We start from the raw sequence: 24,708 nt of genomic DNA, 5'->3' as shown, positions 1-24,708 counted from the left end.
TTATGTTCGTCTGTGTGAACTTTCATTTTTTTACTAACAAAAAAAATACAGATATTCAACACGATGTTGTATTGAGTTATAAGGTATTTTAGTTGCATCTAGTAAAAAAAAATGCTTGGCCAGTGTAAGTATTGGCGTGTCTGAAGTCTGCTGGCCTTTTTTGTCTGTAGCTTCCAATCATTTGGGATTTATCGTAACCACGGTTTATAAAGCCCTACAAGCTCCGGATGGCGGCTTGTTCAGTCATTGTAATGCCTGGTATCTAAGGGGGCCGAGCTTAGATCCTGGGGCCCAAAATTATAGAACAGGGCTTCAAAATATTACTATTATTCTTAGCAAGGGTCTCGTCCAATGCAGATTTTGGATTATTCTAAGGGTCCAGGTAAGACTAAAAAATCTGTACCCTAACCCCATAGATGTACTGGATAAGCACATGGTGATAAAGTGGTACTTATAATAGAACTCAAAAACTGCCATAATAAGTGGTTATACATAGTATTTACAGTATACCGCAATGATATGGGATTATACAGACTAGTATTAACAGTAGACTGCCATCACATGGGATTAGACACAGTATACCGGTATGGAATGTGATTATGCGGAGTATTAACGGTATACTGTCATCCTATGTAATTATACTGAGTGTCAAGGAATGGACACCAGAGGGGTCACTCAGAATCCCACCGCTGCCACCAATTTGTCAAAGATCCCGGCCTGAGAGTCACACTTAACCACCCCGCTGTTATCTTTGGAGCAAACAGCTCTCTGCTGTCCCATATCGTCCAGACAATTACGTGACTGAGCGACGATCAACGGTTCTCGTGATACTAACAGTGAGCGTTTGGTGTATATACACCTCTAATTCTGTTGCTTTGAATATATGTATATACCCCGGATACAGGCACTGCGAATTCCATGATGACCCCCAGACTACTCACAGCCACCACCAGTCGTTTTTACAGGCTGACGATGCCTGATTTCTGGTAGTTTATGGCTTCGGGGTGAAGCTTACAGAACCAAAGGAACAGAACTATTAAACTTAATATTTAATATAAATTGAGGAAGTGTTTATAAAGAAATATGCCAAAGATTTTACAAAGGGGACAAAGCAACAAAGGATATATAGTACATAAAATGAAAAAAATAAAAATAATGGGAGAAACTTACGCCGCTCACAGAGTCAACTCAGTCGAATGAAAGAACATTATTAGGGACGTTCAGCGAATGGGATTCACATATACACAATGCGTATCTCTTTAAAGGAACCAAGATCATAATTTGGCTTGACCTTTTATCAACACCTGAGTTATACCCACACACCCCCCTTGATAACCTCATGTGTGCCAGGTTGTGGTTTGTTCTCGGCCCCTCTGGACTTTATGAAATTCTCAACTTATGCTATAAGTTCTCTGGGTCTGCTGATATTTAAATATTATTTTTTCCTTTTGGTCCAGCAAGAATTAGTGTCAGTCTTGTGCTGGCAGTTTTTAGGCTGGTCAGCTGATGTTGGTTGGTAAGCATGCCCACCTTCCTTTACATAGCTGTATGACCCATCAGCTGATTGTCAAGTTATAGAGTTCTTCTATGCAGACTAGCTTGGAGTGTGGAGCTCTCTTGTGACGTTGGTGTCACTGCTATGGGAGTTCAAATTCTTGGAGCTATTTTCTCTGTTGTGGTGGAGCTTAGCAGCAGAGCCTGAGTAAAGTAAGTTTTCCTTTTTTGTTTGTCCCCTGTTTGTCTCTTTCCGTGTTTGTTACCATTTGCACTGGTGAGGCTAGCTTTCTTGCCGGCCAGTGAACTAGCCAGGATCAATAGAGGAGACAGTCAGGGACTAGGCACATGATGGCGATGAGGGAAAGGACCCGCATAGGGCGTTAGGGGAGCTTAGGGACAGGCACAGGTTGTTGTCAGGAGGTGTCCCATCCCTTGCTCCCTACATTTTAGGGCCTTCCTCCCCCTTTTCCATTCTGTTGTATTTATATGCTGTGTCGTCCGCTGGACTTGCCCTTGTCCGAGTGTGACAGGATGATCGCAGAAGTATATTTTTTATTGGGATTGTACCATTACCCAGAGATCAAACATGACATGGCTAGTGTTAGTTATCTGGCCACTATTGATTTGGGGCTTACAGGCAGATGTCACAGTTATGAAGAAATATGCATATTCTTCCCCTATTCGCCCTGAATCTGAAAATGATTGTCCCATCACTATCTGATTTATACAAACTCCAATATTCATAATTTTCTTTCGGAGACATAAAGTTTTGGCTGGATATTGTAGCATTTCCCTTGCAGATCAGGATTACAGCTGATTCTTTTTGCGAGGTAAAACATTGCCCTGCCATTTTTTTTTTTAATGTTTTACCTCCAAAGACAGAGTGTTCTGCTATCCCCTGCTGTTTTGTCTGCTTACTCTTTCGCTGCCGCCCCTGCCCGGGAGCTTGTGGTATGATTAGACCATGTTCCTGCATGGTCAGACACAGCAATTACAACCTGTTGAAGCTGCGAGAATACCATGGAGATGTAAGGCTGTCATCAGCGTAAAAAGGATTCTAAGGTACAATACACATTCTGGTTTGTTTCACATGAGTTTCTTTAGTCTGTGGTGACATATTTGCTGCTTTTTGGTTTGATGCCTTCAGTCTGAATCTGCAATGTGCACATTCTAATTAGAAGAAGGAAACTATTGCATAAACAGGTGTGTCCAAACTTTTGTATGTGTAATATATATATATATGTATATATGTGTGTATATATATATATATATATATATATATATATATATATATATATATATATATATATATATATATATATATATACACATATGTATGTATATACGGTATATATAATTTACCTCAACATATGTGCCGTTTAGAGAGCCCAAGGTATTTTGAACAACATTACAATTTAACTTTTTCTTTTTTACAAAATGTTATATTCAGAAAAAATGTGTACATTATGAAAAGGTACAAAATATACGAACATGCAGGCCTCTTCTGTAAAAGTGTGATTAGATGTGGGAAATGTCCTTGTCAGATTGTACATGTTGAAAATATTTTCTCACAATATGATACGTAAAGTATTGTAATGTAAAGCAAATTGTGCTTTTCAACATGCAGGTCATTTTGCATTTTATTTCACCTCATTTTGTCAATGTAAGGCTCCTTTGGATGGAGTACTGTACCGTTGGAAATGTAGATATGTGATGTCACTGGTTTACTGTGACAGCGAGGGGCCAGAAGACCACAGTGTCTGATTTCACGTACTCCTGCTCTGACTAGAAGCACATCTCCTTCATATGAGACGGTACAGGTTTCTGATAGCAATGCAGGGGTTAAACTGTTCATCTTAGGATCTGTGAGCCCTCCCTACTTGGATGAACTGGGCTGTGCAGTATTGGCCACTCTCCCCTGCTTTATATACTTGCCTCTGGCAGTCTGGAATGCCGGTGTTAGTCTTATACTGTCAGGTGTGGAGTGGAGGAGTCGGTTGTTGGTAGAGGCGTTTGGAGTGTTGATCTGTGTCTGTTACTTGGACTTTTTGGCTGTTTGCAAATCCTCTTCCTCTATTTGGTTTACATTCCTTTTCTCCCTGGTGTTCCTCGTCACTCAAAGAGAATGTGGAGAACTGAAGAGTTTTTTTTTTTTTTTTTAAACCCATAGATCCAGAATCATTTTAATGTTTTGGTCATATAAGTGGGTCGACATTGCGTTATTTACAGCGCTACTGTCATTTATTCTTCACGTCACTCTGTACAATCTGCCTCATTCTGATGAATGTATAGGACCAAAACGTTAAAATTACTTTTGATCTATTGGTTGGTTTAAATAAAATTCTTCTGTTCTCTGCATCCGGTTTGGGTGCAGAATTTCACATCTATTTACTATTTTGGATTGGACCCCTACTCGGGCACCTTCTCACATTTTCGGAGTAGCGTATATTATTGCTTATATACCTCTTAAGCAGTCTGATTCTTAAGATATATTTCTTTTTATTTTTCCTTCAGGTGAAAGACCCTACAAATGTAACCTATGTGGAAAAGCTTTTAACCAAAAGGGGGCGCTGGCCACACACATGGTGAAGCATACAGGGGAGAAGCCTCACGCCTGCTCTTTTTGTCCAGCCGCCTTTTCGCAGAAAGGCAATCTCCAGTCTCACATTCAGCGAGTTCATTCAGAGGTAAATGCACAGCCATCTAGTTACTGTCTATTTTCAGCCTGTGATCTGACAAAAGTGGCAGAAGGAAATGATAGGAATAATGTCGTGTGAATGGTGATGTGTTAGTCATTCCGCAGCCCCTTTTTTTCTTCTGTACACTGCTGCCGCAGTTTAGTCTATTTTGCATTGATATACACATGAATTATGGTACAGGCATTTTCACATTTTGAGTTGTTAACATGTCAGGTGTTAGCAGTGTAGTAAATAAATTATAATACAACGGTGAATGAAAGTAGTGGAGAAAAATATATATATACGTTGAGTTTCATCTGAATTGTTTAATAATTGAAATGAATTTGAAGAGATACATCCAAAAAAGAATCAAATTGGCCAAACTTGTAGCTCACCTAGTGCCACTATGCTAGGCTCAGTTATCTGCTCTATATAACTTCATTTTAAAGAGAATCTGTCAGCAGGTTTTTGCCACCCTATCTGAGAAAAGCATAATATAGGAGCAGAGACCATGACTCCAGTGATGTGTGACCTACTGGGCTGCTTACTGCAGTTTTGATTGAAATCACTGTTCTGAGTGTGTTGTCTGTTCTGACTAACAGTGAGCTCCGATATACCAAACACTCCTTTTCTATGTATCCCATTAAGCTTTTTTTCCACTCATATTTTAGGTAAAGAATGGAGTTACTTATCACTGCCCAGATTGTAGCTGTGTATTCAAGAGCCTGGGCAGTCTCAACACTCATATTAGTAAAATGCATGTTTTGGGATCCCAGGCTGCACCTTCAACTCCCGGAGCAACATCACATGTGACGCTGGTAAATTAACAGCTTCTTATGGTTATGTTCAGTTATTTTATCATGGGTACTAACTTGTGCACAGTTCTATGTATGTGTAAATTTAAGATGCCTTTAAAATGGTTGTTCAGCACCACTCACTTACACCTTAGTTAGTGAGCGACACTGCTGACCATCAAAGTACCGGAGCAACCTCACATGTGACTGAGGTAAATTCATGATTTCTTATGGTTTTCAGTTATTTTATCATGGGTACTAACTTGTGCACAGTTCTGTGTATGTGTAAATTTAAGATGCCTTTAAAATGGTTGTTCAGCACCACTCACTTACACCTTAGTTAGTGAGCGACACTGCTGACCATCAAAGTCCCGGAGCAACATGTGACTGAGGTAAATTCATGATTTCTTATGGTTTTCAGTTATTTTATCATGGGTAGTAGCTTGTGCACAGTTCTGTGTATGTGTAAATTTAAGATGCCTTTAAAATGGTTGTTCAGCACCACTCACTTACACCTTAGTGAGGGGCACTGTGCTGACTTTTAATTGTAATGGATAGGATAGGTCCTAGAAGGTATGTTCAGCATCATCAGCACTGCTCACCTTCCGATGTGGAAGTAAATAGTACTGATATGCTTAACCACTAGGGGAAAAAAGTGGTCCAGAAAGTTGTTGTAGTTTTAGCTTTTCTCTATTTTTCACTCCCTGAGATATTTGTAGAATAAATCTGGATTTCCATTAATCATTAATAAGTTAATACCTCTCTTTTAAGGAAGCCTCTCAGCCATGTGCAATATCTGATGCAAATCTTATGCAGCCATCTCCTGATGAAAAATGGAAAAATGTAAGTACCATAAATTTAAAATAAACTCGTGTTATAGTTGTCTTTCTTTTCCCCAGTTGCCTTTTTATTGCATTGTGGACTGCTGGCATCAAATCGATGTTTTATAGATTAGTGGCTTTATATTTTACAAGGTCTGAGAAGAAATGAATTTCTTTGCTGATTAAAGTTTTACTGCTATTACAGTCAATCATTTGCTTCGTCTATTCTTTCTAGAAGTAGTCATATCCACTTGAAATCATGCAAATAAGTAAAATTTTATAAAGTTTTCTTGCAGTCTCATTTCATGGTAAATTCCTTCTCACTTCTTTTATTCCTTTTATTCAATTCATAACCATTAGTTACAGGACTATGTATAGCCTCAAGTCTGATATTCTGATAAGTTTTTGCTGTTTTGCTGTTTTTGCATTATTTTCATTTGCTCCTTTTTTCTTTTTATTTGTGTTTTTTTTTTATGAGCCTATTTTATTTTTGCCTTTTTATTTTCCGCTATTATCGGCAAGAATTCAAATTTTCAGACGTTTTTGGTCAATCCATAAGTTTAATAAATGTTTTTTTTTTAAAAAGTCTCTAAATTTTTGCGCTGATGTACTTTATTTTTGTCCCTGGAGTTATTTGTGGTACGTCTGAACTTTTTGCATAAACTTTGTGACCATTTGGTGGAACATGCTACTTTTTCTGTGCTTAAAAACTCACAAAACAGGTTAAAGACAAAAATAAAGAGCATTTTTTATTTTCTGCAAAATTTGTAATCCACATGCGCCATTTTGAAGAGATTGGCACAAAAAACATTAATGAATACCACGAGGCAAAAAGTAAAAAACCGCGATGATGAATTGGACCCATAGTAAAAAGTGGGAATAAAAGTTACATTGTATTAAAAATGCAATTTTCCTTAGTGCGTTGTTTTTCATTTTTCAAATACTAACTGTACAGCGAGTCACAACTTAAATATTACATGCTAGAAATTAATGGCTATTGTAGGGACTTGGCTGAGGTCCGCTTTTTGTTTTTCTACCCAGCTAAATGTTTGTTTTATTCACCCTTTTTTTCTAGCCATGGATTGTGAGGAGAGCTTATGAGTATATCGGCCCGCAGCTGTATATTTAGCCTTTACTGGCTATAAAAATAGGGGGACCCCCCCTAAAAGAATGACGTGGGGTCCCCCTAGAATTTATAGCCAGAAAGGCTACACAGACAGCTGCGGGCTGATATTCATAGCCTAGAGAGGGGCCATGGATATTGGCCCCCTCCCGGCTACAAATACCAGCCCCCAGCCGCCCCAGAAATGGCGGCGCTTAGACTCTCTCTTCCCACTCCCCTGTAGTGCTGGGATATGGGGTAATAAGGGGTTAATGTCACCTTTGTAAGGTGACATTAAGCCGGCTTAGTAATGAAGAGGCGTCAATAAGATACCTACCATTACTAATCCTATACTTTTGAAGGGGTTAATAAAACACACACATGCAGAAAAAAGTATTTTAATGAAATAAAACACCACACAGTTTTGACCATATTTTTATTGTACACTCAATCCATGCGATGCCCTCGTCTCCTGGAAAAAAAGAAAAATAATAAACCAACAGTATACTCAATGAGTCCGACGTAGTCCTTAACCCCTTTCTGACATATGACGTACTATCCTGTCGAGGTGGTATGGGCCCGTATGACCACCGACGGGATAGTACGTCATCATCGATCAGCCACGCTCACAGGAGTGGTCATGGACTATGTCACGGACCGCTCCTGGCACATTAACCCCTGGAACACTGCGATCAAACATGATCGCAGCATTCCGGCGGCATAGGGATGCATCGCGCAGGGAGGGGGCTCCCTGCGTGCTTCCCTGAGACCCTCAGAACAGCGCGATGTGATCGCGATGTTCAGAGGGTCTCCTACCTCCTCCTCCCTGCAGGCCCCAGATCCAAAATGGCCGCGGGGCTCCTTCCGGGTCCTGCAGGGAGGTGGCTTGCAAGCACCTGCTCAGAGCAGGCGCCAGCAAGCCTCCTACAGTGCCTGTCAGATCGCTGATCTGACACAGTGCACTGCAAAGTGTCAGATCTGCCATCTGACACTATATGGTCATGTCCCCCCCTGGGGCAAAGTAAACAAGTAAAAAAAAAAAATATTTACATGTGTGTAAAAAAAATAAATAAATAAAATAAAAAAAATAATAATAATAATTGTTCCAATAAATACATTTCTTTATCTCAATAAAAAAAACAATAAAAGTACACATATTTAGTATCGCCGCGTCCGTAACGACCCGACCTATAAAACTGTCCCACTAGTTAACCCCTTCAGTGAACACCGTAAAAAAGAGGCCAAAAACAAAGCTTTATTATTATACCACCGAACAAAATGTGGAATAACACGCGATCAAAAAGAGGAATATAAAGAAAACATGGTACCGCTGAAAACGTCATCTTGTCCCGCAAAAAACGAGCTTCCATACAGCGTCATCAGCGAAAAAATAAAATTATAGTCCTCCGAATAAAGCGATGCAAAAATAATAATTTTTATATAAAATAGTTTTTATCGTATATAAGCGCCAAAACATAAAAAAAAGATATAAATGAGGTATCGGTGTAATCATACTGACCTGAAAAATAAAACTGCTTTATCAATTTTACCAAACGCTGAACAGTATAAACACCCCCCCAAAAGAAATTCATGAATTGATCGTTTTTGGTCATTCTGCCTCACAAAAATCGGAATAAAAGGCGATCAAAAAATGTCACGTGCCCGAAAATGGTACCAATAAAAACGTCAACTCGTCCCGCAAAAAACAAGACCTCACATGACTCTGTGGACTAAAATATGGAAAAATTATAGCTCTCAAAATGTGGAGATGCAAAAACAATTTTTTTGCTGCCAATCATAAAAAAACGCTAAAAAACCCGCTATAAATAGTAAAACAAACACCCCTTCATCACCTCCTTACTTAGGGAAAAATAATAAAATAAAAAAATGTATTTATTTCCATTTTCCCATTAGGGTATGTGTCCATTTTCAGGATGGCCGGCGGTTTGGACGGAGCTGCAAACCCGCTCCGCCCTAAGCCCCGCCCCCTTCTGTGACGCGATGATGCCGGATGTGTTCATTGCACACATCCGGCATCATCGCACCCCACACATAGGGCCCTGTGATACACCTTGCGGCGGCGCAGCGTTTCTGAACGTGGACACATACCCTAAGGGTTAGGGTTGGGGCTAAAGTTAGGGTTAGAGATGTGGGCTAAAGTTAGGGATAGGGTTTGGATTACATTTACGGTTGGGATTAGGGTTAGGGGTATGTCAGGGTTAGGGGTGTGGATAGGGTTATGGTTGGGATTAGGGTTAGGGGTGTGTTCGGGTTAGGGGTGTGGTTAGGGTTATAGTTAGGGTTGGGATTAGGGTTAGGGGTGTGTTTGGGCTAGGGTTTCAGTTAAACAGTGGAAACCCCCCAATTCTAGGCACATCAGGGGCTCTCCAAACGCAACATGGCGTCCGATCTCAATTCCTGCCAATTTTGCATTGAAAAGTCAAATGGTGCTCCTCCCCTTCCAAGCTCTGCCATGCGCCCAAACAGTGGTTTACCCCCACATATGGGGTATCAGCGTACTCAGGACAAATTGCACAACAACTTTTGGGGTCCAATTTCTCCTGTTACCCTTGGTAAAATAAAACAAATTGGAGCTGAAGTAAATTTTTTATGAACAAAAGTTAAATGTTCATTTTTTGGTTAAACATTCCAAAAATTCCTGTGAAACACCTGAAGGGTTAATAAACATCTTGAATGTAGTTTTGAGCACCTTGAGGGGTGCAGTTTTTAGAATGGTGTCACACTTGGGTATTTTCTATCATATAGACCCCTCAAAGTGACTTCAAATGTGATGTGGTCCCTAAAAAAAAAAAATGGTGGTGTAAAAATGAGAAATTGCTGGTCAACTTTTAACCCTTATAACTCCCTAACAAAAAAAATTTGTTTCCAAAATTATGCTGATGTAAAGTAGACATGTGGGAAATGTTACTTATTAAGTATCTTGTGTGATATATCTCTGTGATTTAAGGGCATAAAAATTCAAAGTTGGAAAATTGCAAAATTTTCAAAATTTTCGCCAAATTTCCGTTTTTTTCACAAATAAACGCAGGTAATATCAAAGAAATTTTACTACTATCATGAAGTAGAATATGTCACGAGAAAACAATGCCAGAATCATCAGGATCCGTTGATGCGTTCCAGAGTTAGAACATCATAAAGGGACAGTGGTCAGAATTGTAAAAATTGGCCCAGTCATTAACGTGCAAACCACCCTTGGGGGTAAAGGGGTTAATAACGAGTGTCCCACGACGAGTCCAGCTCTGCTACATCTGGATGCCTGACATCCAGGCATAGCAGAGCTTGTAGATGATCGCTGGAGATAACTCTCCAGCGATCACCTCCACTGCAGCGTTCTCACAATTAGCTGATCAGCTGACCATGAGAACAGACTAGTGACCGGAGATAACCCCCGGTTACGTGCACAGCAGTTCTCACGGTAAATCAAGTTATCGCGAGAACTTAGCTTATTATGAATATCTATGGGAAATTTACGGAGCGTCGCCGCATTGTAAACAGACGTGCTGTGTTCTGAAAAGACGCGCCTCATGTCCGTTTACGGTGGTCCGCCGCCTGCGTGTTTTAACGCATAGTGGAGACTGGATTTCATGAAATCCCCTCCTTTATGCTGTAACATCTGGACTCTGGACGCTGCGTGTTTGACGATGCGGCTCTACGTAGCGTCAAACACGCAGCGTTTCCTGACTGTGGAAACACACCCTCATATGACGTGATATAAAAGTTGGATCGGATTTGGCCAATGCACTTGTACAAGTCACAGCATAATTTTTTTTCTGTAACTACCAGTAGTTTTATTTAAATTTCTCCTCCACCTTCCGATTCCTAGGAACCATTAGTTCTGACGATCATTGGGATAATTAGCAGCTGGAACTTACATTTCAATTACAATTGTCTGAATGGTAACGTCAATTTTAGGGCAATGTTTCTAATCCCATCTAGTCTCTTCTATATACATCTATTTACATAATTGCCTTGTAATGTTTTCATTTCCTGTTCTGTCCAGATGTCACCGTATCCCAAAATTCCAAGCGGAGGAAGTTCACCGACCGCCATATTGGGACACCCAAGTGATGGGTTTCTCAATATGGAAACTGCTGCTGGTACCAACCTATTGCGTGGTACCACCAGCGAAACACCGTCGCACCACACACACCTACACATACACCTACACACACACCTACACACACACACACACGCCGTACGCCCCACACACACACACACACACACACACACACCGTACGCCCCACACACACACACACACACACACACACACACTCTATACGCCTTACGCACCACATACACACACACTCACACACACACTCATAGAATCATAGAATGTTAGCGTTGGAAGGGACCTCCTGGGTCATCTGGTCCAACCCCCTGCTCAAAGCAGGATTCACTAAAGTATCCCAGACAGGTGTCTGTTGTGAGTTTGGTTTTTGGGCTCCCCCGGTGGTCACTGGTGGTACTGGACTTGTGTGCTTCACTTTCTCTGTTCATCTGTTTCCATCAGGATATGGGTGTATCCTATTTAGCCTTGCTGCTCAGTTATTCTAGTGCCGGCCATCAATGTAACCAGAGCCTTTCTGTTGCATGTTCCTGCTTCTAGACTACTATCAGCTAAGTTGGACTCTTAGTCCTAAGTTTGTTTTGCATTTTTGTTCCAGTTCACAGTTATGTTATTTTTCTGTAGCTGGAAGCTCTTGTGGGCCGAAATTGCCACTCCGGTGTCATGAGTTGACACATGAGTCTTAAAGTAATTTCGGGATGGTATTTTAATAGGGTTTTCAGCTGACCGTGAAGTTCCCTATTGTATCTTCTTGCTATCTAGTAAGCGGACCTCGCTTTGCTGAACCTACCTTCATACTGCGTATGTCTTTTCCTCTGAACTCACCGCCAATATATGTGGGGGGCTTCTGTCTCCTTTTTGGGGGAATTTCCCTAGAGGTAAGCCAGGTCTGTCTTTTCCTCTATTAGGGTTAGTTAGTCCTCCGGCTGGCGCTAGGCGTCTAGGGATAAAACGTAGGTACGCCACCCGGCCACTGTTAGTTGTGTGGTAGGTTTAGCTCACGGTCAGCTCGAGATTCCATCACCCAAGAGCTGTTCTGTTATTTATGTTCTCTGACGTTCCCTTGCCATTGGGAACCATGACAGTATGGCCGGCCCAGTGTTAAAACCGTTGGCAGAAGAAAGGAGAGAAAAAGAAGTCTGCAGATTTTTTTTTTTTTTTTTTTTCCCTCTGAGCTTGCTCTATAGTTGACTTAGTTGCATTTCTGCTCTAATTGCAGCCTTTGTCTCTCTCTCTCCTTCTAATCCTTGAATGGCTCTGATCTCACCTGATTAAAATGGATCTTCAGAGTTTGGCTACAGGTTTGAATAATCTTGCTACGAAGGTTCAAAATTTACAGGATTTTGTTATTCATGCTCCTATATCTGAACCTAGAATTCCTATACCAGAATTTTTCTCCGGGGATAGATCTCGTTTCCTGAATTTCAAAAATAATTGTAAATTATTTCTTTCCCTGAGATCTCGCTCCGCTGGAGATCCCGCACAGCAGGTTAGGATAGTAATTTCCTTGCTGCGGGGTGACCCTCAAGACTGGGCATTTGCATTGGCACCCGGGGATCCTGCGTTGCTCAATGTGGATGCGTTTTTTCTGGCTTTGGGGTTGCTTTATGAGGAACCTAACTTAGAGATTCAGGCTGAAAAAGCCTTGATGGCCCTATCTCAAGGGCAAGATGAAGCTGAAATATACTGCCAAAAATTTCGTAAATGGTCTGTGCTTACTCAGTGGAATGAGTGCGCCCTGGCGGCGAATTTCAGAGAGGGTCTCTCTGATGCCATTAAAGATGTTATGGTGGGGTTCCCTGCACCTACAGGTCTGAATGAGTCCATGACAATGGCTATTCAGATTGATCGGCGTTTGCGAGAGCGCAAACCTGTGCACCATTTGGCGGTGTCTTCTGAGAAGGCTCCAGAAAATATGCAATGTGATAGAATTCTGTCCAGAAGCGAACGGCAGAATTTTAGGCGAAAAAATGGGTTGTGCTTCTATTGTGGTGATTCAACTCATGTTATATCAGCATGCTCTAAACGTACAAAAAAGGTTGATAAGTCTATTTCAATTGGCACTTTACAGTCTAAGTTTATTCTGTCTGTGACCTTGATTTGTTCATTATCGTCAATTACCGCGGATGCCTATGTCGATTCTGGCGCCGCTTTGAGTCTAATGGATTGGTCCTTTGCCAGGCGCTGTGGGTTTGATCTAGAGCCTCTGGAAGTTCCTATACCTCTGAAGGGTATTGACTCTACACCATTGGCTAGTAATAAACCACAATACTGGACACAAGTGACTATGTGTATGAATCCAGACCATCAGGAGATGATTCGCTTCCTTGTGTTGTACAATCTACATGACGTTTTGGTGCTCGGATTACCATGGTTACAATCTCATAACCCAGTCCTTGACTGGAAAGCAATGTCTGTGTTAAGCTGGGGATGTCAGGGGGCTCATGGGGACGTACCTTTGGTTTCCATTTCGTCATCTATTCCCTCTGAGATTCCGGAATTTTTATCTGATTATCGTGATGTTTTTGAGGAACCTAAGCTTGGTTCACTACCTCCTCACAGAGATTGCGATTGTACCATAGATCTGATTCCGGGCAGTAAATTTCCAAAGGGTCGTTTATTTAATCTATCTGTACCTGAACATGCTGCTATGCGAGAATATATTAAGGAGTCCCTGGAAAAGGGACATATTCGTCCTTCTTCATCTCCCTTAGGAGCCGGTTTTTTCTTTGTATCTAAAAAAGATGGCTCTTTGAGGCCGTGTATTGATTATCGACTCTTGAATAAAATTACAGTCAAATATCAGTATCCTCTGCCACTGCTGACTGATTTGTTTGCTCGAATAAAAGGGGCTAAGTGGTTCTCTAAGATTGATCTCCGTGGGGCGTATAATTTGGTGCGAATTAAGCAGGGGGATGAGTGGAAAACCGCATTTAATACGCCCGAGGGCCATTTTGAGTATTTAGTAATGCCTTTTGGTCTTTCAAATGCCCCTTCAGTCTTTCAGTCCTTTATGCATGACATTTTCCGTGAATATTTGGATAAATTTATGATCGTGTATCTGGATGATATTTTGATTTTTTCGGATGACTGGGATTCTCATGTCCAACAGGTCAGGAGGGTTTTTCAGGTTTTGCGGGCTAATTCCTTGTGTGTGAAGGGTTCTAAGTGTATTTTTGGGGTTCAAAAGATTTCTTTTTTGGGGTACATTTTTTTTCCCCCTCTTCCATTGAGATGGATCCTGTCAAGGTTCGGGCTATTTGTGATTGGACGCAACCTTCTTCTCTTAAGAGCCTTCAGAAATTTTTGGGCTTTGCTAATTTTTATCGTCGATTTATAACTGGTTTTTCTGATGTTGCTAAACCTTTGACTGATTTGACCAAAAAGGGTGCTGATGTTGCTGATTGGTCCCCTGCTGCTGTGGAGGCCTTTCGGGAGCTTAAGCGCCGCTTTTCTTCCGCCCCTGTGTTGCATCAGCCTGATGTTACTCTTCCTTTTCAGGTTGAGGTCGATGCTTCCGAGATCGGAGCTGGGGCGGTCTTGTCGCAGAAAAGTTCCGACTGCTCCGTGATGAGACCTTGTGCGTTCTTTTCTCGAAAATTTTCGCCCGCCGAGCGAAATTATGATATTGGTAATCGGGAGCTTTTGGCTATGAAGTGGGCTTTTGAGGAGTGGCGTCATTGGCTTGAGGGGGCTAGACATCAGGTGGTGGTATTGACCGATCACAAGAATTTGATTTATCTTGAGTCTGCCAGGCGCCTGAATCCTAGACAGGCACGCTGGTCGTTGTTTATCTCTCGGTTTAATTTTGTGGTCTCATACTTACCAGGTTCTAAAAATGTGAAGGCGGATGCCCTTTCTAGGAGTTTTGAGCCTGATTCCCCTGGTGATTCTGAACCTACAGGTATTCTTAAGGATGGGGTGATATTATCTGCTGTTTCCCCAGACCTGCGACGGGCTTTGCAGGAGTTTCAGGCGGATAGACCTGATCGTTGCCCGCCTGGTAGACTGTTTGTTCCTGATGATTGGACCAGTAGAGTCATCTCGGAGGTTCATTCTTCTGTGTTGGCAGGTCATCCCGGGATCTTTGGTACCAGGGATTTGGTGGCTAGGTCCTTCTGGTGGCCTTCCCTGTCTCGAGATGTACGAGTTTTTGTGCAGTCTTGTGATGTTTGTGCTCGGGCCAAACCTTGTTGTTCTCGGGCTAGCGGATTGTTGTTATCTTTGCCTTATCCGAAGAGGCCTTGGACTCACATCTCTATGGATTTTATTTCTGATCTCCCTGTTTCTCAGAAAATGTCTGTCATCTGGGTGGTGTGTGACCGTTTTTCAAAGATGGTTCATTTGGTGCCCTTGCCTAAGTTGCCTTCCTCATCCGAGTTGGTTCCTCTGTTTTTTCAAAATGTGGTTCGCTTGCATGGTATTCCGGAGAATATCGTTTCTGACAGGGGGACCCAGTTCGTGTCTAGATTTTGGCGGGCGTTCTGTGCTAGGATGGGCATTGATTTGTCTTTTTCGTCTGCGTTCCATCCTCAGACTAATGGCCAGACTGAGCGAACTAATCAGACCTTGGAGACTTATTTGAGGTGTTTTGTGTCTGCGGATCAGGATGACTGGGTTGCCTTTTTGCCGTTGGCGGAGTTTGCCCTCAATAATCGGGCTAGTTCTGCCACTTTGGTTTCTCCTTTCTTTTGCAATTCGGGGTTTCATCCTCGTTTTTCTTCTGGTCAGGTGGAGTCTTCGGATTGTCCTGGAGTGGATACTGTGGTGGATAGGTTGCATCGGATTTGGGGACAGGTGGTGGACAATTTGGAGTTGTCCCAGGAGAAGACTCGGCATTTTGCTAACCGCCGTCGTCGTGTTGGTCCTCGTCTTCGTGTTGGGGACTTGGTGTGGTTGTCTTCTCGTTTTGTCCCTATGAGGGTTTCTTCTCCTAAGTTTAAGCCTCGGTTCATCGGCCCGTATAAGATTTTGGAGATTCTTAACCCCGTGTCCTTTCGATTGGACCTCCCAGCATCTTTTTCTATCCATAATGTCTTCCATCGGTCATTATTGCGCAGGTATGAGGTACCGGTTGTGCCTTCCGTTGAGCCTCCCGCTCCGGTGTTGGTTGAGGGTGAATTGGAGTACGTTGTGGAGAAGATCTTGGACTCCTGTGTTTCCAGACGGAAACTTCAGTATCTGGTCAAGTGGAAGGGCTACGGTCAAGAGGATAATTCTTGGGTGACAGCCTCTGATGTTCATGCCTCTGATTTGGTCCGTGCCTTTCATAGGGCTCGTCCTGATCGCCCTGGTGGTTCTTGTGAGGGTTCGGTGCCCCCTCCTTGAGGGGGGGGTACTGTTGTGAGTTTGGTTTTTGGGCTCCCCCGGTGGTCACTGGTGGTACTGGACTTGTGTGCTTCACTTTCTCTGTTCACCTGTTTCCATCAGGATATGGGTGTATCCTATTTAGCCTTGCTGCTCAGTTATTCTAGTGCCGGCCATCAATGTAACCAGAGCCTTTCTGTTGCATGTTCCTGCTTCTAGACTACTATCAGCTAAGTTGGACTCTTAGTCCTAAGTTTGTTTTGCATTTTTGTTCCAGTTCACAGTTATGTTATTTTTCTGTAGCTGGAAGCTCTTGTGGGCCGAAATTGCCACTCCGGTGTCATGAGTTGACACATGAGTCTTAAAGTAATTTCGGGATGGTATTTTAATAGGGTTTTCAGCTGACCGTGAAGTTCCCTATTGTATCTTCTTGCTATCTAGTAAGCGGACCTCGCTTTGCTGAACCTACCTTCATACTGCGTATGTCTTTTCCTCTGAACTCACCGCCAATATATGTGGGGGGCTTCTGTCTCCTTTTTGGGGGAATTTCCCTAGAGGTAAGCCAGGTCTGTCTTTTCCTCTATTAGGGTTAGTTAGTCCTCCGGCTGGCGCTAGGCGTCTAGGGATAAAACGTAGGTACGCCACCCGGCCACTGTTAGTTGTGTGGTAGGTTTAGCTCACGGTCAGCTCGAGATTCCATCACCCAAGAGCTGTTCTGTTATTTATGTTCTCTGACGTTCCCTTGCCATTGGGAACCATGACAGGTGTCTCTCCAGCCTCTGTTTGAAGACTTCCATTGAAGGAGAACTCGCCACCTCTTGTGGTAGCCTGTTCCACTCATTGATCACCCTAACTGTCAAAAAGTTTTTTTCTAATATCTAATCTGTGTCTCCTCCCATTCAGTTTCATCCCATTGCTTCTAGTCTTTCCTTGTGCAAATGAGAATAAAGGTGATCCTTCTACTATGTGACAGCCCTTGAGATATTTGTAGACAGCTATTAATTCTCCTCTCAGTCTCCTTTTTTGCAAGCTAAACATTCCCAAATCCTGTAATCGTTCCTCATAGGACATGGTTTGCAGACCGGTCACCATTCTGGTAGCTCTTCTCTGAACTTGCTCCAGTTTGTTGATGTCTTTTTTAAAATGTGGTGCCCAAAACTGGACACAGTATTCCAAATGAGGTCTGACCAAAGAGGAGTAGAGGGCAATAATGACTTTGCGTGATCTAGACTGTATGCTTCTGTTAATACATCCCAGAATTGCATTTGCCTTTTTTGCTGCTGCATCACACTGTTGACTCATGTTCAGTCTGTGATCTATTGGTATACCCAAGTCTTTTTCACATGTGCTGTTGCTTAGTCCTATACCTCCCATTCTGTATATGCTTTTTTCATTTTTACACACACTCACACACACACTCACACACACACTCACACACACACTCACACACACACTCACTCATACACTCACATTCACACTCACACCTCACACTCCCATACACACACTCACGCAGCCTCTTGCGCGGTACCACCAGCGGAACACCATTGCGAAAACGGCGCCGCCGGGATCAGCTGAATGATTCACTGACCGCCGCCATCTTTGTACAGTAGGAGCGCATGCGCAGTTTTAATGTGACCGCCGCTGTCTGCACAAAGATTTACTGTGCGAATTCGGCGCAGGTCCAGTGAATCATTCGGCTGATCCCGGCGGCAGATGCGCGATGTGTCTACAGGCAGAGAAAGCCGGTCACATTAAAGGGGTTTTCCCACGAACGAAAGTTCATTTTAAAAATTGACTGTGTCTGACCGTGTACGGAGCATACCACAGCTCTTGGGCAGGGGAGGAAGCAAAAGACAATACTGACATTACAGCAGGGGATCACGGTGGATTCATTTTGTGAGGTAAAATATTTCACTGACTGTTTTTTTAAAATATCTTGCCTCACAAAATGTATCCTCTGCGATCTCCTGCTGTATTGTCAGTATTGTCTTTGAGGGGAAAACACCGCACAGGAAGGAGAGAGACCGGGGGGAGGATAGCACATAGGGTAGACAGGTCAAAGAAGAGAGCACAGACGGGAGAAGTCAGCACATGGGGAAAGAGAGAGAGTGGATAGGTGGGTGAGCACATGGGGGGAGAGATTCTCAACGCTGCAAAGCCTGCCCCCATCGTGACATTACCGCCCTCCCGATGCTATAGCATCAGGCCTCCATCTAGTAAGTTACATAAATGAGAAGTAAATTGGTCCTTTCTTGAACAGTTGGTGCGCACAGCCTAGCAAAAAGGATTAAATGTGTTTTCAAAGGCAAAAAGTCACGTGGAGATGAAATGCAACTAATATAGGAAGGAAATGGCCATAGCGGGTGAGCCGAGAGGATGAATTAATTTGTCAGTTCCTTTTTACGTTTTAATTTGACCACTTTTCATACTCTTTACTATTCATTTTTACAGAACCAGAATAATTTACAAGGCTTAGTTGTATCTTGTTGTGTATGTCGTCTATTTGTTAGATTTTCTTCTTATTCTGATAACACAGAAGTTGGCTTTAATCGCTTACATTTTTACTAGCAGGTGGTAGTTTTTCGCCCTCTGCCAGCTCAGACAGACACGGCTAGCGTCTCATCTGCTGGGCAGCAAGGACAGCAGACTGTTGTGACCGATGTTATCGAGCAGATTCTGGAACTGGCTGAGCCAGTGTCCATAGACAATCACCAGAGTCAACAGTCGGGACAGCCATTGAACATTACAGTGGGGATTAATCGAGACATTTTACAGGTGAGTAGAAAAGGTGTGCGTTGTGGAAAGAAATGATTTCCTGACTCCCAAGTCTACAGTCTGGTTGCGTCTTCTGTGGAGTTCACACTATTTTGAAGACTCCTTTTTTTAGATCCTTTGGTGTTAAATGGAACCTGTCTAGACAGCATGGCGTAGAGAAGGAAAAAATAAGCAGATTGATATGTCGCATTGTTGGAAAAGTTTCAGCTCAACTTGTGTTTTATTTTTTTAAACCCTTGGTGTTCATCTGCACATGAGTCCAGTGGGCGGTACTATCAGTTATTGCCAGATATCTCTACATACACAGTTATACAGGAAAAACTGTCAATCACTAAATAGGACCGCCCACTGGACTCATTCATACAAACTCCAGGGCTTTCAATTACTAAAATGCAAGATTTACTGAATGTTTCCCATTGGAATATATATGTAGGTCTCAATCTGATCAGCTCCTTCTGCTCTATAAATATTTTAAATAAATACCAAATACCATTTTCAATAAGACAGGTTTCCTTTTAAGGGAATTTGTCACCACCTATATCAGCAAGGATAGGATGTGTGTAGGTTTTATGATCCTAACTTTTAATTAGTAAATTAGAAAGGAGGCTCAGCCTATATAATCACAAATGTAACATACAATAAAAAACATAAATAGAATACATATGAGAGGCCCAGATATACCAGTGCAATGAAGACATTTTGTTTGGTTTATTCTCACGCTTAAAGGGAATCTGTCACCCCATTTTTCGCCTATAAGCTATGGCCACCGCCATCAGGGGCTTATCTATAGCATTCTGTAATGCTATAGATAAGCCCCTGATATAACCTGCAAGATGAGAAAAACAAGTTGGATTATACTCACCCAGGGGCGGTCCCGGTGCGGTCTGGTCCGATGGGCGTCACAGGTCCGGGTCCGGTGCCTCCCATCTTCATACAATGACGTCCTCTTCCTTGCGTCCTGCCAGGCGTACCTATTTGCCCTGTTCAGGGCAACGTAAAGTACTGCAGTGCGCAGGCGCTGGGCCTCTCTGACCTTTCCCGGCGCCTGCGCACTGCAGTACTTTGCTCTGCCCTCAACAGGGCAAATCAGTACGCCTGGCAGGAAGCAAGGAAGAGGATGTCATCGTATGAAGATGGGAGGCGCCGGACCCGGACTTGTGATGCTCATCGGACCTGACCGCACCGGGACCGCCCCTGGGTGAGTATAATATAACTTGTTTTTGTTATCTTTCAGGTTACATCAGGCGCTTATCTACAGCATTACAGAATACTGTAGATAAGCCCCTGATGGCGGTGGCCGGAGCTTATAGGCGAAAAATGGGGTGACAGATTCCCTTTAATGTAATCAGAGGATGCAGTTCATGGATTCAGGAGGAGACGATGACCAGGCAGGAGCCATACAAGCCCCTGTGCTGCCCCATGTGAGATCTCCCATCCTGACAAGGACAGTACCCAAATGCGGTCCTCTCCCTCTAGAAGTGTTCTTATTTTTCCCTCCTGATGCGTTTCATGCACCTGTAGCAGGGGGACTCCTCAGTGGAGTAAAGGAATATATGGTGGTACTGTTAAGAAAGGGGTCTTTACAAGGATGGATCTAAATAGGGGCCTATGATGATTGGACACCCTATAAACCGGCAGAGAGCTGCATGATAAGAAGGCTGAGTTTTTAGACTCATTGAACAGTATGTAAAACAAAACACCCATGTTGATCTTTATTGATCACAATAAAGATTTGTTTTTTCAAAATTCAGTTGAAAACGTAATAATTTGTGAATTACATTTCTATTTTATGAGACATTTGACTACAGAGTTTTGTCTTTTTTTTAAACGGCCATGTTAGCAAGCTTTAGAAAACAGCGGACTGTCGTCAATCCCAGTTGCTCCCCTTCCTGGTGATCCCAGCCACGGAAAGACAACCATTCAGGATATTGAATGTATATCAGGTCACCAGATAGACTGTAGTGACCCAGGGCCTGCGCTAGAGCCCGAAGATCAGGATAAAGGCGAGAAGCCTGAGAAAAGGATCTTTAAGAAGAAATCAACGTTTGCACAAGGTAAAGCATTGACTGGTTTTGCAGTTGGGTTCCATTAATTGTTTTGTACCATTTGCCTTCGATAACCTCACTGCTGCATTGGCTGCAGAATGAGTTTCCGGAGAATCCATCAGTCAGCCCACTATGATGGTCTTAGGGGGAGGTTGTAACTTTATCTGTCTTTGTCTGAGCTCCTGATTTATGACCACAGACCACATGAAAGTTGAGTGAGCAGCAACAAAAAGAGCCTGTTGAGAAAAATGACATTTAGACCCAAACACTTGCATTTAAAAAAATGTCACCAAATGTGAAAAACTCCTTTTTAATTATGGTATTTCAGTGTTCCAATTCTTGAGCATTGTTCCATTTTTCTGTTCTTCCTCTTGGACATTTCTAAATGAACTGACAACTGGGTGTCGGCTGTATCTAAGGCATTTCATTCAGCCAACAGGGGCCTGCTGTGTACTGATGAGAGGCAAAAAGTCCTGCCATGCGCTGTCTGAACGTGGTTTTCTGGTTCGGCGGCTATGAGCTACTTTAGATATACTCTAAAGAAAACAAACAAAAAAAAGTCTAGATTCAGCATTGCTGGTGAGGAACTTTTTTTTTCATTGGTATCTCTTAACAAAAGAATTATACAGCCCTTCTAACACGGATTTTCATAATAAGTACACCAGCCTTCTCAGGTTTGAGTGTGATCTATAAATGTTTGCCGATTGTATGATGGATTCTGCTTCTCTTACAGATATTTCAAGTCAGGAAATGTGTAGTGTTTTTTTTTATGCCAAAAAAAACTGTGATTACCGACTACAGCTAAATGTATAAATGCCATTTTACTGTGATTTTCTGCGTTTGTTTTTTTATAATAAATCCGTATAATTGACATACCTATGAAGCCTAAAATTACATCAAAAATATGCAACGCACAGCAAAGTGATGCGGTGCTATTCTGTCACCTTACACTAGCTATTTTGGCACTTTTGCAGTGAGTAGATGTTTTTCACCTGACCTGTATCCTATTCCTCCTCCATGGTATACGAGTCTCACATTCTGGTGACTGGTGTATTGATTTCTCTGGTATGTTAGTAATGGCTAACCATCTTTTTTTTAATAATTAGTTTCCGGTTCAGTTCGAGAGGAAAGTGGAGTCCGATGGCATGTCTGTACTTACTGTGAAAAGGAGTTTAAGAAGCCCAGTGATTTGGTCCGACACATTCGAATCCACACTCACGAGAAGCCATTTAAGTGTATGCAGTGCTTCAGGGCCTTCGCTGTGAAGAGCACCCTCACTGCTCACATAAAGACCCACACGGGCATTAAGGCCTTTAAATGTGAATTCTGCATGAAGTGCTTTTCTACCTCTGGAAGTTTGAAGGTTCACATCCGCTTACACACTGGTAAGTAGCCAAAGCATTGTAGATTTCCTTACACACTTTCTGATTTAAAGGGGTGTTCCCAACATTAAAAGATATCATCTAAAAAGATAGGTGAAAAGATCCAGATTAGTGGGGGTCTGATCTCTGGGATCCCACCAATTATGCCGTGTTTTTTTTTTTTTTTTTTTAATACACTGTACGGTGCCAGAGATATTGGCCATTTCATTTAGTGCTACTTTCTGTCAAGGGGAGGAGTCTAACAGGATTCCTTGGGGGCGTATCTTTAGGCTGCTCTGGAACACCCTATTGGTAAAGATCATAAAAATTACCAGCAAATAAAAAAGCCCGTATCTCTGGAACCATATCGCTGATTTAAAAATCAAAACAAAAATGGAATACTCAGGGGAGAGGCAGGAATAAAATAATCAATGAGAAAGTTGGCCATTTTTAATCTAGAGAATGATCCTGTTTAATGCCTTTTGCAGGTCATTGATATGCTGACTAATCAGACCAAATTATCCTTTTAATCTCTGTGACCAGGATGCAGATCTTGGACCCTTAATGATTCACTGGTGATCAGAGCAGAAAATGCTGCCATAATATTATAAGCTAGAAATAAAGGGTGGAGATGGGGGCAATCACAGCCTTGAGCCTGTTACATACAGAATAGTGCAGTTATACTGTGCTACTTTTCGCTTGCTTTTAGATGGATATGGTGCCCTTCTTTGGGTCATAGACCCTGTACCAATGTGATATGATGATACTACAGCCAATATTGCCGTTTAACGCTTGTTCACCCCCTTATAAAGATGTGATTATATGAAGCCATTTTATGTGAACACTGTGTCCCCATTCATAAAAGTATTTTGGATTTTAAAAAAAACTGGTGAAGAGCACTTTGAAAAGTTGCAACATTTTGTGCAATTCAAAGTTGCGCACACATTTTGCGACTTAGCGCTATAACACTTGATTCGGGAAGCTCTGCCAAAATGGGCTTAGCTGCGGGGGAGCCAGGATGGGGCATGACTACACCCATCTGTCATTCATCAAAATTGGCTGTGTTTCTTATGTCAGAAATGTTACTCTGGCCATGGAATGGAGTAACATATTAGTCAGCCGGATCAGTCAGCGTCCGAGTATACAGAGCAGCCGCTGTAACCGCGCCTCAGCCCAGACTGACACTGGCTCTTCATTGAGGCCGGCTGTCAGTCAGGTCCAGGGTCGCGGATACAGCGGCTGCTCTGTATACTCTGTCTGTAAGCCTGTATACTGAACCGGCGCCGCCCCCACACCTATGTCTGCTAACTGAATGCTGGTGGGAAGAATAAAGATCATTTTCTCCCTCTGCATTCGGCTGCGTGCAGGCATCGGACAGCATAATAGCGATGTTAACCTGCAGATTGACCCCATATAGCATTATTCCTGGTGACAGCTGCCATTTAAGTGGCATGTGTCTCCTAAGGAATTTGCTGCATCTAAGTCCTGCACATCCCAATGACACTGGACTAGATAACGTCTTATCTGAGCATGCTCGGGTGTTATCCGAGTATCTTGGACGTGCTCGTATATTATGTTAGTCCATGCGGCTGCATGATTCACGGCTGTTAGCCTGAGCAGAAGTGGGGATTGCCTGTTCACAGCCTCAAATCATGCAGCCGCATGGACTCGAACATAATTTACGAACAAGTCCAAGATACTCTGATAAGACGTTTTCCGAGAACGTTCACTCATCACTATTCTGGACCTATATGTGCAGCTATTTTCTAATATGCATTAAAATGATCAGTATAATCTGGTAATTTGGCCGTCAGACCAAAAAAAGATCTAAACTGCTGTACCCTCCGCTCACTGCTGCCGTCAGCTAACCGCTTTATCTCTGTCAGTAACATCAGATCACTATGGATGAGCTTGACTTCATGAGCGCGTACACCTTTTGTAACAAAATTCCAGTAAGCATAAAAGATGGATGAATGCATATGATATAGTGATGAAGATGAAAATGACTACTACAAATTGTCGTGGCGCTCTCAAAATCTTGCTCCCGGCCACAGAGATCAGGATTGATGGAATTATAATGTCAGTGATTCTAGAGAAAAATACATAATTTGATTTGCCTTCACACTATGCTATCAGTCTGACAGACGCATGGTATGAAAGTAAAATAGCTCAGATCTCTCAGCATACTCTTATATAAAGGTGTCATGTATAAAACCATACTGGAGAGGGGTCTGGTGTAGT

General features: G+C 42.5%; 1 protein-coding gene and 1 long non-coding RNA gene across 4 annotated transcripts in view; one reads left to right on the top strand and one right to left on the bottom strand.

The window, feature by feature from the left end:
• ZNF236 (zinc finger protein 236) overlaps positions 1–24,708 on the top strand; it is a 183,963-nt gene that overhangs the window by 24,770 nt on the left and 134,485 nt on the right. For 2 of the 3 annotated variants that reach the window (XM_077270072.1, XM_077270070.1), the window contains exons 6-11: positions 4,012–4,184; positions 4,847–4,993; positions 5,741–5,812; positions 18,855–19,061; positions 20,902–21,115; positions 22,213–22,491. In XM_077270072.1, the coding sequence (XP_077126187.1) occupies positions 4,012–4,184; positions 4,847–4,993; positions 5,741–5,812; positions 18,855–19,061; positions 20,902–21,115; positions 22,213–22,491 (1,092 nt within the window). The remainder of the gene's footprint in view (positions 1–4,011; positions 4,185–4,846; positions 4,994–5,740; positions 5,813–18,854; positions 19,062–20,901; positions 21,116–22,212; positions 22,492–24,708) is intronic. The other variant, XM_077270071.1, reaches the window with a different exon arrangement.
• Positions 21,165–24,708, bottom strand: part of LOC143782541 (uncharacterized) — a 58,037-nt gene continuing 54,493 nt past the window's right edge. Inside the window, exon 4 of the long non-coding RNA XR_013216993.1 lies at positions 21,165–21,642. This is a non-coding gene — a long non-coding RNA (uncharacterized LOC143782541). The remainder of the gene's footprint in view (positions 21,643–24,708) is intronic.

This window comes from Ranitomeya variabilis, chromosome 6, assembly GCF_051348905.1.
Source record: "Ranitomeya variabilis isolate aRanVar5 chromosome 6, aRanVar5.hap1, whole genome shotgun sequence".
Lineage (NCBI taxonomy): Eukaryota > Metazoa > Chordata > Amphibia > Anura > Dendrobatidae > Ranitomeya > Ranitomeya variabilis.
This window is presented reverse-complemented; position numbering and strand designations above follow the sequence as displayed.